The 12,253-nt window shown below is 51.2% G+C and overlaps 1 protein-coding gene across 9 annotated transcripts in view; it reads right to left on the bottom strand.

The window, feature by feature from the left end:
* Window positions 1–1,097: 1,097 nt before the first annotated feature.
* MTCL1 (microtubule crosslinking factor 1) overlaps window positions 1,098–12,253 on the bottom strand; it is a 123,791-nt gene continuing 112,635 nt past the window's right edge. For 6 of the 9 annotated variants that reach the window (XM_044243386.1, XM_044243388.1, XM_044243390.1 and 3 more), the window contains 2 exons: window positions 7,829–9,362; window positions 1,098–2,293 (listed from right to left, as the gene is read on the bottom strand). In XM_044243386.1, the coding sequence (XP_044099321.1) occupies window positions 2,099–2,293; window positions 7,829–9,362 (1,729 nt within the window). In that variant the 3' untranslated portion in view covers window positions 1,098–2,098. Of the gene's footprint in view, window positions 2,294–5,030; window positions 5,088–7,828; window positions 9,363–12,253 lie in introns of all 9 variants that reach the window. The other 3 variants (XM_044243391.1, XM_044243393.1, XM_044243394.1) reach the window with 1 other exon arrangement.

The following is a 12,253-nucleotide window of genomic DNA, read 5'->3' as shown; positions in this document are numbered from 1 at the left end:
GGCATGAAGTACAGTCGTGCTGTAGGACACCATCACCACCATCCATTTCTAGAACTTGCCCATCCTGAACAGAAACCGCACTCATTCAACACTTACTCCCTTCCCTTGTAACCCAGGAACCACTATTCTCCTTTTTGTATCTATAAACTTGATTACTCTAGGTACTTCATAGAATTGGAACCATACACTGTTATTTTTGTGACTGGCCCATTTCACTTAACATGACCTCCTCAAGACTCGTGCATGTGATAGGCAGCACATGCCGGAATCTCCCGGCTTTCTAAGGCTGAACAGCATATTAGCGCATGGACAGACCACAGCTCGTTTATTCGCTCGCTGATGGACGGGTTGTTACCGCCGGTTGGCCGGTTGGCTCCGTGGGTCACGCTGCCGTGAACATCAGTGGGCTGAGAGCTGTTCAAGTCCCAGCTTTCAATTCTTCTGGGCCTACGACCACAGCTGCTGGAGCACAGATGATTCGGTTTCCCTTCAGGGCCGGTCATGCTGTTCTCCACAGTGGCTGCCCCAGGAGTGCCCCAGACTTCCAGTATCTCCATGTCCTCACCAATAGTTGGCATTTTCCATTTTGGGGGAAAATATTTAAAGGTGGAATATTTGAAAGTGGGAATGCTGGGAACAGAGTTTATTCTGTCAATGAGTCTAGAGAAGGACATTCGGCCTGAAGCAGTTCTTATGCACTGTTTGGCAGCGTCACCTCTTCATAAACCCCTACTCTGTCACCCACTGACAGGCCGCAGACATCAGGGATGGAGGCACCCTCCTGGTGACTGGCCACTCCCGCTTTCCCAAAGAGGGGAGAGGGAGAGAGGCCAGGCACATTTGGACTTTGGGTATGAGTTTCCTCATACCTCCACGCCCGCCATGTTTTCAGTCAGAATGAAGTTGCCTTTTCATCTACCCCAGGACACTCTTCCAGAGAACAGGGAAGATGAGGAGCACTACATGCTCACAGTGTGCCCCAGTGAGGTGTGTCAGGACCTCCCCTCTCCCTCATTCCCCTGGCTATGGAAAACTGTCACTTGAGCCCTTAGGAGAGGGTGCAGGGCATGTGAAACACGAGGTCCCGGCACAGGCCGCCATCTTGTAAAGGCTTTATTTCTACTTCATCATTGTCTCATACAGACTCTGAGGCACCATCCTTTGATTCAGTGTGGTACCCTCCTGACTTTTTGTAGTGCTTTTCCTTAAACAAGAAAACTTTGAGTAAACACTGCATATTGCCAGTTCATCGTTAACAATAATTTAAAAATGCCATTGCTGTTGTATCTCAGTGCAGGAGGACAACGATAAAAGTACAGTACGAGGGATTCACAACGTATTACAGTGGGACAGGTGACTCACACTTAGGCGATGGCGAGACCACAGCAGCAGTATGTACAGGCACCCCAGCGCTTTGAACCCAAAGACGTGCAAGTCGAGTAGAGTACGTGGATTATACAGCAAATTTGGTAAGCCCAGCTGAGGACTCTGTACCTTTTCAAGAATGCAGACGTGTATCCCCTTGCATAGAGAGGATGTCGGTCTTGTCGACTGGCTTCATGGCTTTTTCACTACAAAAAGTTCACTGAATCAGACAGTCTGAAGCATTTCAAAAATTCTTAAAAACCCAAGACACTGACAAAATAAAATTAACTTAACACACCCTAATTCAACGTGGAAATTAACCAAACCAAAGTGTAACAGTGCAAATTTAACAGAGAGGCAGCCAGTATCGAGAGCAAGGGTGTTCAGAATCTCTTAAAATGTACATCTTTAAAACTTTTATTGTTTAAATTTATTTATATCTTATCTAGCTTTTTTTTTGTTTAATATACTGTGTGTAAAAAAGATGGAGACAAAAATAGTTTTCTGAGCTATGAAAAAAATTAAGTTATTACAGGCACGTTTACGGTTTCGTTCTGGAAACATCTCAGGTTCACAGGTTGGACATTCAGCAGCTGTGTGTTTTTTAAAAACATTCTTTGACCTTGGGAAAGCTAGATCTCTCCTTGTGGGCGGAGCTTGGTTGATGACGACAGTGTGGTTATGCAAATTACAGGGAATTATTCCCTGATAATCCATGCAAACTTTGCACTCGTCACAGGTGTGTCTTCTCCCCTGGTGGCTCCTCCTCGCCAAGCTCCTCCAATGAGGCTGGGTCTCCGGGTGACTGAGCCGGTGAGGCAGTGGGGGAATGTGAGGCCCAACGGGACGGAGGGCGACGGTTTGCTGGTCTCTCGGGCCTGGAGAAGCAGGGTTCTAGGGATGGAGCTAGTGCGGAACAAGGTAGTTCCTTCAAAGCCGAAAAAGAGAAAGACAGGGTTACTCACACTGACAGGTCCTCTGGATTGGGGGCGGGGGGGCGTGGGGTATGACTCTCCTCAAACACACTTCTCAACAGACTCAAGTTCAATGCAATGGGTCAGGGGCAACTTCAGAATGTTAATTCATATTTTGCTCCAGGAGAATAACTTAAAGTGTTAAGTGAAAAATTCAGCACAGATGATCAGTGACATAGTAATGAGAAGATAGCAACGTATGATCAAAACATGGCAATGCAATGAGATGGGTTTTTACACAGCGTCTTCCAGATTGGGCTGGAGCCTATAGAGGTGGGGAGAGCCACAGGTCACCTGGTCACATCCTAACCCAGTTGACCCCATTCTTTTGGTCTTCCTGAATGATCTAGTAGCCACAGTGACCTGGCCCTAACAGGGCAGCCTCTCTACCCTTTGGTCTGTTGGGAGGCCCACAAAGAGACTCATGATTTATCCAGCTGCATTAGCAACAAGACTCACCTTAAAACGAACTCTGCTACTGCTTATTCTAAGTTGACTGGCAGTGGGTTAAACAAACTCCCACGGCATGGAAAAAAAAAATGCTGCAGGCAGAAATTTTAACTTCGTTCTGATTTTCTTTAATGATTCTTCCTTGCTGCAGCATTTTAAAAAGTGGAAATTAGAGTGTACTTGCGCTTGTCACAGGGATCCTACGCCCTCGGAGAACAGATCATGCACAACACACTCAACCAGAGGGCCAACGACCTGTCGGACTTCTCAGGGGCCCGCGTTCCTTTCCTGGTGTTAACGAGTGTAGAGCTACTTAGTCTGCAGGACAGGAAGCAAGGATGCCCACACTTGGGAGCATGCTGGTGCCCAGAAGAGAGCGGTGGGGGCATGAGGAAACGGTGGGTTCCCTGGGGGGGGGGCAGAACCTGCCCCTGCCCCAAGTGACACTCAAACGAGAAAAAGCTGAGATGGTAAGCCACTATGATGAAGAACGACAGAGAACACAGGCGCTCAGAGCCTGTCAGAAGGGCGGCAGAAGACCGACAGAGATGGGACAAGCAAGCGCAGAGGCCAGGATGAAGACGGTTTGGTCTGCGGAGCAGGGAGTGACAGCAGAGAAGAGACAGTGAGCTATGTCGATGAGCAATGGGAGGAGGAGGGAGGGCGGAAGGCGGAGCACGGCGTGGTCCTTCTGGAAGAGTGATGGAGTGAGGTGGTTCCCGCCTCCCCCGTGGGCCCAGTGGAAAATGGCTTTAACACTGGAGACAACTCTTAAACATCTCCTGCCTCTTTGTAACTCTGCGTCCTAGGAGAGGATGGGGAAGCCTGGATTAGCAAAGCACTCGGCTGATGGGAACCATGACAACCAGGAAGACCTCGCCCACGCCCACGAAGCCCAGCCTGAAATAGCTGAGATGCAAATTGAGGGGGTTCAAAGTGGGGGAGCTGTCCTCCCCTCCCCTCAGCCCGCGGGTGCACATGTGCCAGTGTTGTGTGGCTTGGGAAACCTGCCACTGCTTTGTCTTTTCCTGTCTCTGCTCCTGGTATTAAGATTTGCATGTTGTGTTCTGTTTGTATTTTGTGTGTGTTGTGTAGTGTACCTGTGGGATCGTGTTGGGTATGAGGGCTGCGTTGTAAGTGCCGTGTCTGAGGGCATGTGGCGTGTGTGCGCTTTGTGTCATCTTGTGTGTGTCGTGGGCTGCATGTGCTGTGTAGGAGTGTGTGATGTGTGTTCCATGTGTGGCAGGTATGTTGAAAATGGGGATGGCTGCTACCATAGGTTTTTTTCCCCTGACTCCACAACAGCCCTTTTCCACCTGGCCGATGCTGGACCAGAACGGGCTTTTTGATTAGACCATGTGAACCCCTAATAGGAAGACGTGGGGGACCATGGGTTTAAGCATGAACTTTCTCTTTAGTAGCATACCAGTATAGAAAAGCAAATGCTCTTGTCCTTCCCTGAGAGGCTACTGCAAAGGGCTGTGTGGCCATTTTATCTTGGGAGCACCTCCTTTATCTTTGAGAGCCAAGTGCCTTTTTGTATTTAGCATTCCGAGTTAAGACCTGTGGGTGAGGTGGGTGGGTGACCAATTCTTGATCAAAGACTAAGTTGGGATTTTTTTCCCATGCCTCGATTCAGGCTCAGATGACAATCGTGAGGCTATTTTTTGGAACAAGGGATGGCTTTGTTGTTGATTCATCCAACAAATATTTAGTGAGCGCTTACTAGGTCACCTATGGTGATCACCTGGAAGGACAAGATACATTTGGATTTATTCCTTCTGGTGCAGTTGTTGAAAGAGAGAAAAGCCTCATCGCATTATGGTCACAGCTCATTACAGCATCTGGTGGCGTGTATGTGCCTTAGAATACCAGCGAGCAGGTACAGGCCGACTGGGAAAATGCTGGGCTCACAGACCACCCCCAGGCCAGGCCTCTGTGCCCGACACAGTCCCCTCTCTGGCCAATATCCCTTTGCCCTCTGGAAAGCAGAGAGCGGAAACGTTAGCAGGATTTCTTCACAGTGAGCACTCGCTACTCCGGGGAGCAACTGGGGATGTCTACGCCTGCCGACTGGCTCCTGAAGATGGACTCCAGGCCAGGGCAGGCTGGCGGCGGGCTCTCTGGACAGGGCAGATCCACCTGGCATGACTCGGCCTCATTTCTGAGTGTCAGATACCAACCCCGAATTACACAGAGGACCTTTCCAGACGGTGTGCAAAGAAGGTAGAAAGCACTTACGGCGTGAGGCAGGCAGGGCTAGAGTCCCCAGGGGGCAGTTAGTAAGACAGTTTGGTTCTGGACAGAACAGACAGAGAAAGAAAAGAAAAGCAAGTAGGTTGGAAAGTAGTTTTTAAAAAAGAAGAACAGTAAAGGTTTAAAGTCAACAAGTGTGGTGGCAGCTCCAGGGACAGCTATCAGGAGAGACGTGAGGCCCGCAGAAGCGGGCAGGTGCACGCGCAGGTACACAGGCCTCTCTCTGCCTGGGTCCGGGTGGTCCAGCGCACAGAGGGACCCTCACGACAGAACAGCAACAGACCTCTCCCTCCCGCTTTCTGCTCCTCCCTGATTTGCCCTTTGGCGTTTCACGTTTCAGAAACCCTTTGGCAGCGCATAGGGATAGAAGCCACATGACTGCTGTATCTGAAACAGAGGATTAAATGGTCTGTTTTAGTTGTGACGATCACGTGGCCACTGCTCTCCCTTCACACTGTCCACTAGACATGGGAAGGAAGAATAGCACTGCATTTCCAGATTCTTCTCTTCTTTCACACCACAACTCTCCTCTTAGCTCCTCTGCAGGGTAGAGCTGGTACTACAGCTTCAAGAGAAAAAGAGGATAAATAGAACCATGGGGGGCGGGGGAGGGAGAAAAGACAAGGGAGATTTCCCGTTGTGCCCCACCCCCGCCAGGGAGGTCCCCTGATCGGGCATCCGAGGGCGTGTTCAGGGAAAGGCCCACAGCAGGGCGCTTGGGGCAGGCTGGATAATCAGCTTTAGTCCTGGTGATTCCGGAATAAAAACCCAGAATTACTTACTACATAATTTATGGAGTGGTGGGAAAGGGTTTCCAATGGGCCTAATACAGGAAGTCAGTTTAGACAAGGAGGAAGTCCAGTGGAATCGAGAGCCAGCAAAATTCCAATAGAAAAGGAAAAGAGAGCCCACAACATCTAATCTCTGCCACTGGGCGCTCTGCGCAGGTTCTGAATCTCCGAGCTTGGCCAATCATCTCTTTGGTAGCAAGCACACCCAGTGAGAAGAAAATCTAAAACAGACATTCCACAGAGGCCCTGACTGGTAAGGGGACAGGCATAGTTCAATCCTGATAAAACCGTTTTCATGCCTTGAGGTTGTGATTTACATGAAGCGGTTGTCTTTCTACGATCACAGATTGCCTGGAACGGTCACTGTAACTCAGAACCCTTTTGGGTTCCTAAACATTAATTTCTCTTTAGTTTCTAATATTAATGGAATTAACTGCAGACACAGCCAGGTAATGTTTTGGGATGGAGCCCTCATTTCACCAGATTCTTCCAGAGCCTTAAGAAGGTTAGGGCATCCACCTAAATAAGCCCTTTGTGGCAGGAAAGTCACTGACCTCAGGCCCCTGGAGGGATGGGGTAACGAAGTCCACACAAGACACCATTTGTCACCCGAGAACACTCAACCATGTATTCGTTCTTCTCAGCGTACTAAGCAGCTTTATCACAAAGACACCTATGTTCCAAACGTGGCCAATATACTATCATTATGTTGAAAGAAATAGCCACTGCCATTTCTGTAGGGCACTGGCAATGCCACATGGTTTAAACTTTACATTTTGAGTGGACTGTTCCTGGGTGGGTTCCACTGGGAGCCACCGATTCCGCACCACCCCCCACCCTGCCCTGCACCAGGAAAATGTGGAAACACGTCTGCCTCGTCTCCCAACAGGGCTACCTGGTCCATGGCAGGAGAGCAGGGCCGCAGCCCGGGGAGTATGTCTCTCTTCTCTGACCCTCGCCATCTGCAGGAGCTACCTGGAGAATGGTGACGGGTATCTGGACTCCACGGGGCTGGAGTCTGTCCATCTGGGCTAGTGGTGAGCCGGCCTCACCCTCCAGTCTGCACGCGGGATCCCCGACCCAACAGTGTCTGATGGCGGCGGGGACCGTGCGCCGCCCCACTGCACCAGGCCCGCAGCCCCTACGCGTCTGGTCCCAGCATAACCATCAGACTTTGTTTCGTTTCCCTCACTCTTGAGGTGGAAATGAGGACTGTTCTTAAAGTGGTGTGGTGTGGACATTCTGCGTGTGGAAACACGTGAGATCAAAATTCAAGGCCGGCCCATTGGTGAATAATGCTAAGGGAAATGTAATAATAATTGCATAATAATCACAGGTGCTGGCATGGGTGGTCATATACAGTGTGATGGTCATATGAAAGACATAAGGGGGATAACAGTAATCATCCCATCCTAGGAAGGCAAAATTTTTTATCTTATCCATCTGCCTCACCCAGTTTAATGGCTAGGGAGACAGAGGACTGCTACTCTGTACTGAAGCCAGCACTGGAGTCCAGACCTTCTGGGACGTTCCATGTTATCAGCCTCTCTGGTACACCTCGTGTTGTCCCAGATAAAGATGTGGAGCACTCAGATAGCCCTGATGTGACTCCAACACACCTCTCACACACGCACATTTCTAGGACACAAATTCACACAGAAAGAGGACAAATTATAACCCCAAGTGAAAGGCCCAGATAGATGAGCATCAATCACCTAGACCAGAGAACCTGAGTCAAACCCTGAGCTACATCTTCAAGAAAAGATCACTGAGGACAAGAACATGAACTTTTCTTTAGGAGTAACCCAGGGCTTGTGTTTCTGCCTATCCAGTTCTCCCAGAACTTCTGCATCTTCCAGCTCACAAGAACCCATTACGGCTAAGGATTCTTGAAATCAGATGACCTAACAAAACCCCAGGTTTACACAACTTTTCTGAGCATTTAAACAGAAGAACTGGTGGGGTGAGGGTTGGAATACTCAGCCTTATTACCTCGATGGACCCTGGTTCAGCTTTGACTCTTTCTCCCATGTGGTTGTCACTGTTAAGACCTGGGGGCGCGTGGGGGGCGTGCCTCCTCTCCTCCTTTAAGGCATGCTCCAACAGCTTCTTGTTGAGGATCCGGGCTACGTTCTCAGCGAGTGTGTAACCAGGGGGAGCGGATAAGTCCTGCCTCAAGGGCGTGCCCTCTCCCCCTTCCTCCCTCCACGTCTCTGAGCCAGCCCCAATGGGGCTGGGGGACCGTCCTCGGGAACTGGGGCCTGTTTCCTGGCCTGGGCCCAGGTCTGGCCGAGGTTCTGCTGAGCGAGACCGACTCCCGGCCCGTGTCCCCTTCTGGAAGGGGTCCTGCACCACCGGGCTGTGGTCGATGATGTTGAAGAGGCTGGAGAGGCCATCGTTGATGGCGGTGTGCACGGGGCTCTCTCTTGTGGTGGTGGAGCGGGCCCAGGCTGACTCGCTGCACCCCTTTGGGGCTAGCCCCAGGGAGGTCCTGCTGTTTGGCGGCTCGGCTTTGGGGAGGGGCTTCCTCTGCAGCTTGGGAGACCCGTACTTGGGGGAGCAGCATGTGCGTTCAAACTTGGCCTGCACCTTCTCGATGGCGGGGGCCACCTGCCTGCTCCTAAGGCCACGGGAAGGAGACGACGCGGGCGTGGCACCACCCCCTGCCTTTGGCGTGAGACACTTATGGGGGCTGCTGGTGATGGTGCTGCCACGTAGGGCTTCGGTCTGCAGGCCAATGTTGATGGTCTGCACAGTCTGTGTCCCTGTTGTCCGGGACCCATTGGTCTGGCAGGCCATGTCCTTGACAGGAGGCTTAGCGGGACCGGAGCATATGGCGTTCCTGACGGAGAAGGCCACCTCCTTCATGTCATCACTCATGTTCTTGGACAGACTGTGTAGTGGGGAGGCGAACCCCAGGGGGGTGCAGAGGGAGCTTTCCAGGGGGCGCAGTCCTCCCTCCACATAGTCCCGGGGGTGTCTGGAGGGGGCACAAGGCCACCTGCTAAGCACGTGTTCTGAGGGACCCCCCTTTGCGTCTCCAGCGCCCCCCCTGGCTCTGCTCGTGGGAAACGGGCACTCGGGCTCCGACCGGCCCTTGCCCTCACCCCCAGCCACCACGATGCTGTCCATCCTGCGGACGGCGGGCGGACTGTGCAGCACCCGCACCCCCGCCTGCTCGGCGCACACGTGGCTCCGCAGGGGCTGCTTCTGGCAGTGCTCTGGGCTGGTCATGGTGTCCGTGGTCATGGTGACACTCGTGGTGAGGTACCAGGAGGAGTCGGGGAAAGGCTCCGCGCTGCCCTCATTCCCTGCCCGCCCCCCCTCGGTCCTGTCTGCCCACGGCTCCGGGGGCCTCTCCTCCCAGCTCTTGCTGTTGAACTCCTCGATGTACTTCAGGTCGTCCGGAGACAGAGGCGGGGTGACGTCCTCTTTGTTGTTGGCAGCCGGCAGCCCCTTCTCCGGCAGGAAGGGAGAGACGTCCATCAGACGCTGGAACTCAGACATGGAGGACACAGATACAGCCCTGGCGAAATTGGGAGAGAAGAGGGTGTCAGCTGCCCGCCAGCCGAGAAGCGTGCTCACCCCCGCCCCTGACCCTGCAGCTCGTGGGTCCCGCCCCCGCGCGGCCCGACTGTGCGTCAGTCTCCATCCGCCTCCACTACCCGCACATCTTCCAGCCGCGCGATGTTCTCTGCTCCTGAGCCGCCCCCGTGCGTGTTCAACAGACTCTTCATGGCTCTGGAATTGTTCCGGGAGCCTTGTAGGAGTCAGAGTTTCATACAGGCGGCCCTCAACTACCATGCAACGAGCAGGAGGCTGGGCTCTGGGGGGTGGTCAGAGCTAAGCTCCAAACCCACTTTGGAAGGCTTTCATTTTGGCTTGTGGTTGCTCCAAAGCAAGAAGGACACCTGGCTGACGAGTGCCTTCAATCCCTAACCCAAAGGAGTTTCCGAATCCCCGGCACCGAGGCAGGTGCTCGCGCTACTGACGGAAATACAGCCCCGTCCTGATCCAAACCCCCAAATGGTGTGCGCCAAGGGGGTCGATACCACAACATCGCAGGTATAATCTGACATCCTGTTCATCCGCTGGCCTCATCCTCTGCTGGATGAACTTCTGGTGAAGTACCATTGACCCTTGAACATCACGGGGCTTAGCTGGTCCCACCCCCATGTAGGTGAAAATCCACGTACAATTTCTGACTCCCCCCAGACTTAACTACTCATAGCCTACTGCTGAGCAGAAGCTTTATCCAGAAGATAAGCAGTTTATATAACACATACTTTGGGGTATGTATTAAATACTGTATTCTTGTAATAAAATAAGCTAATGAAAGAAAATGTTATTAAGAGAACCACAAGGAAGAGAAAATACATTTACAGCACTGTACTGTATTTACTGGGAAAAAATCCACATCTAGGTGGACCCGTGTAGTTCAATCCGTGTTGTTCAGGGGTCAACTGTACTAAGGGTCATCCCCAGAGGCCAAAGGGAAGATGTAGAGCAAAGGAGGGAAGTGGAAGGTGTGACAGGTGGGCACGTGATTTCCAAATACGACTTCCTACAGAAACTCCATCCTGCCCTGCTGAAATTCACCACCAGGGCTCAGGTCTTCCCTACCCCCCTGCTCCCTCCTGTACAGCCCAGCCTGTGCTGTGTTCTTGCTCCTCCTGTATCCTTGGACGAGAGGAAGATGTCTGTAGACACTCAAACACATGGGAGGGTGAAGAGGTCTGAGCTGAAGGGACAGCCAGGGTCAGGTGAGTGCTGCCTGATGGGCGTGCTTTTGGATGTAGATTCATGGATAATTAGTGCTTTCGTTCCATGTATTTCTAGTTGGTATGAATTTCCCGACTGTCTCCTATAGGCCAGGGCAGGCACCATATGAGGTACTGGGGATTCCAAAATGCTAAGACAGGAGGTTGCTGGAGCGCTTAGGCAGCTTGTCAACCCGCTGGACCTTCTGGCCAGAAATGGCTCCTGTCGGGGTGGAGGCAGGGGCATATGCAGACTCACTCTCTCTGCAACGAGACCACTTTCTCATAGGACATATTCCTATCTGCGCACCCCAAACAGAAGTTTAAATATTTAGGGTTTCAGACCAGCACAACCGGGTCCCAGAAGGAGCATGCATGGGCCACTCCACTGCAGAAACCATTAATGATGGTGAGGCTAGAACTGGGGTCTGTGTACCACATGGACTGGCTCACAGAACCAGCAAAGACCTGGGTACCTTTGCCCTCACCCTGGGTTGCCACGCTGGGGTAAAATACAGAAGGCTACAAATGATACCCATAGGCTTTCTATCTTGTTATTTCTCACTAGAGGCAAAAGTTAGTGATTTTTTTGTTGTTGTTAGAAATAATCTACAAACTTTCCCATGGGCCCATGAAGAACAGCAAGCTGGCTACAACTAGCACTGAAAAGAAAAAGAAATAGGGAGGGATGGGTCAGTTTATCATAGATATGAAGCCTTCCAGTAAGTGTGATTTTTCTCTTCTTGCCTCTAGCCAAGTCAGGGAGTTGCTGAATTAATAATGAGCTTCAGATGCCTCGGTGGCGTGGTGGGTTAAGCAGCTGCCTTTGGCTCAGGTCATGATCTCAGGGTCCTGGGATCGAGCCCGGCATCAGGCTCCTTGCTCAGCGGGGAGTCTGTTTCTCCCTTGCACTCTGCTGCTCACCCTGCTTGTGCTCTCTCTGTTAAAGAAATAAAATCTTTAAAAAAAAAATGATAAGCTTCAGAACGTTGTTCACTGGGGACTAGAAATGCCCCGTAGGTACTGAAACCCCAATCCTTTCCACATTTCTTGAACATGGCTCGTCTGAGCCCTGTTTCTGCCCACAGAGGAACTATCCTCAGAGTTAAGCCAGTGCACCAGCCTGGGGCCTTTCTGCTCCCAGGTGTTGGATGGATCTCATGGAACAGAGGTGATGTGGGCAGAGAAAGGGAACACATCAGCCTTAGCAGTGGCCAAAACAAAACAGATACAAAACCAAGACACACTAGAAATGTGCCAGTGCATGAAAGCGCACAGAAGAAGGTATTTGGGGGGAAGACAGGAAACTGCTAGAACCAAGAAGGAGAAGGGGATAGTGAGGACAACACGTGTACTTTCTTGCCTTAGACATTTTGATACGTACTTTTTTTTTTTTTTTAAGATTTTGTTCATTTATTTGAGAGACAGAACACAAGTGGGCAGAGGGGCAGAGGGAGAGGGAGAAAGAGATTTTCCGCTGAGAGGGAGCCCAGCACTGACCTGAGCCAAAGGCAGACGCTTAACCGACTGAGTCACCCAGGGACCCCTAAAATGTAAGTTTTAATATTTCTGATATTGCGTTATTTAAGTTTTAATTTAGGATTAATTTTCTAAGTATGGATGACTTTTGAAATTAATAGCAGCAATAAGATAAAAA

The sequence above is a fragment of the Neovison vison genome, chromosome 3 (assembly GCF_020171115.1).
Source record: "Neovison vison isolate M4711 chromosome 3, ASM_NN_V1, whole genome shotgun sequence".
In the NCBI taxonomy this organism is placed as follows: domain Eukaryota; kingdom Metazoa; phylum Chordata; class Mammalia; order Carnivora; family Mustelidae; genus Neogale; species Neogale vison.
The sequence above is the reverse complement of the archived record's forward strand: the minus strand, read 5'-3'. Positions and strand labels throughout refer to the sequence as shown.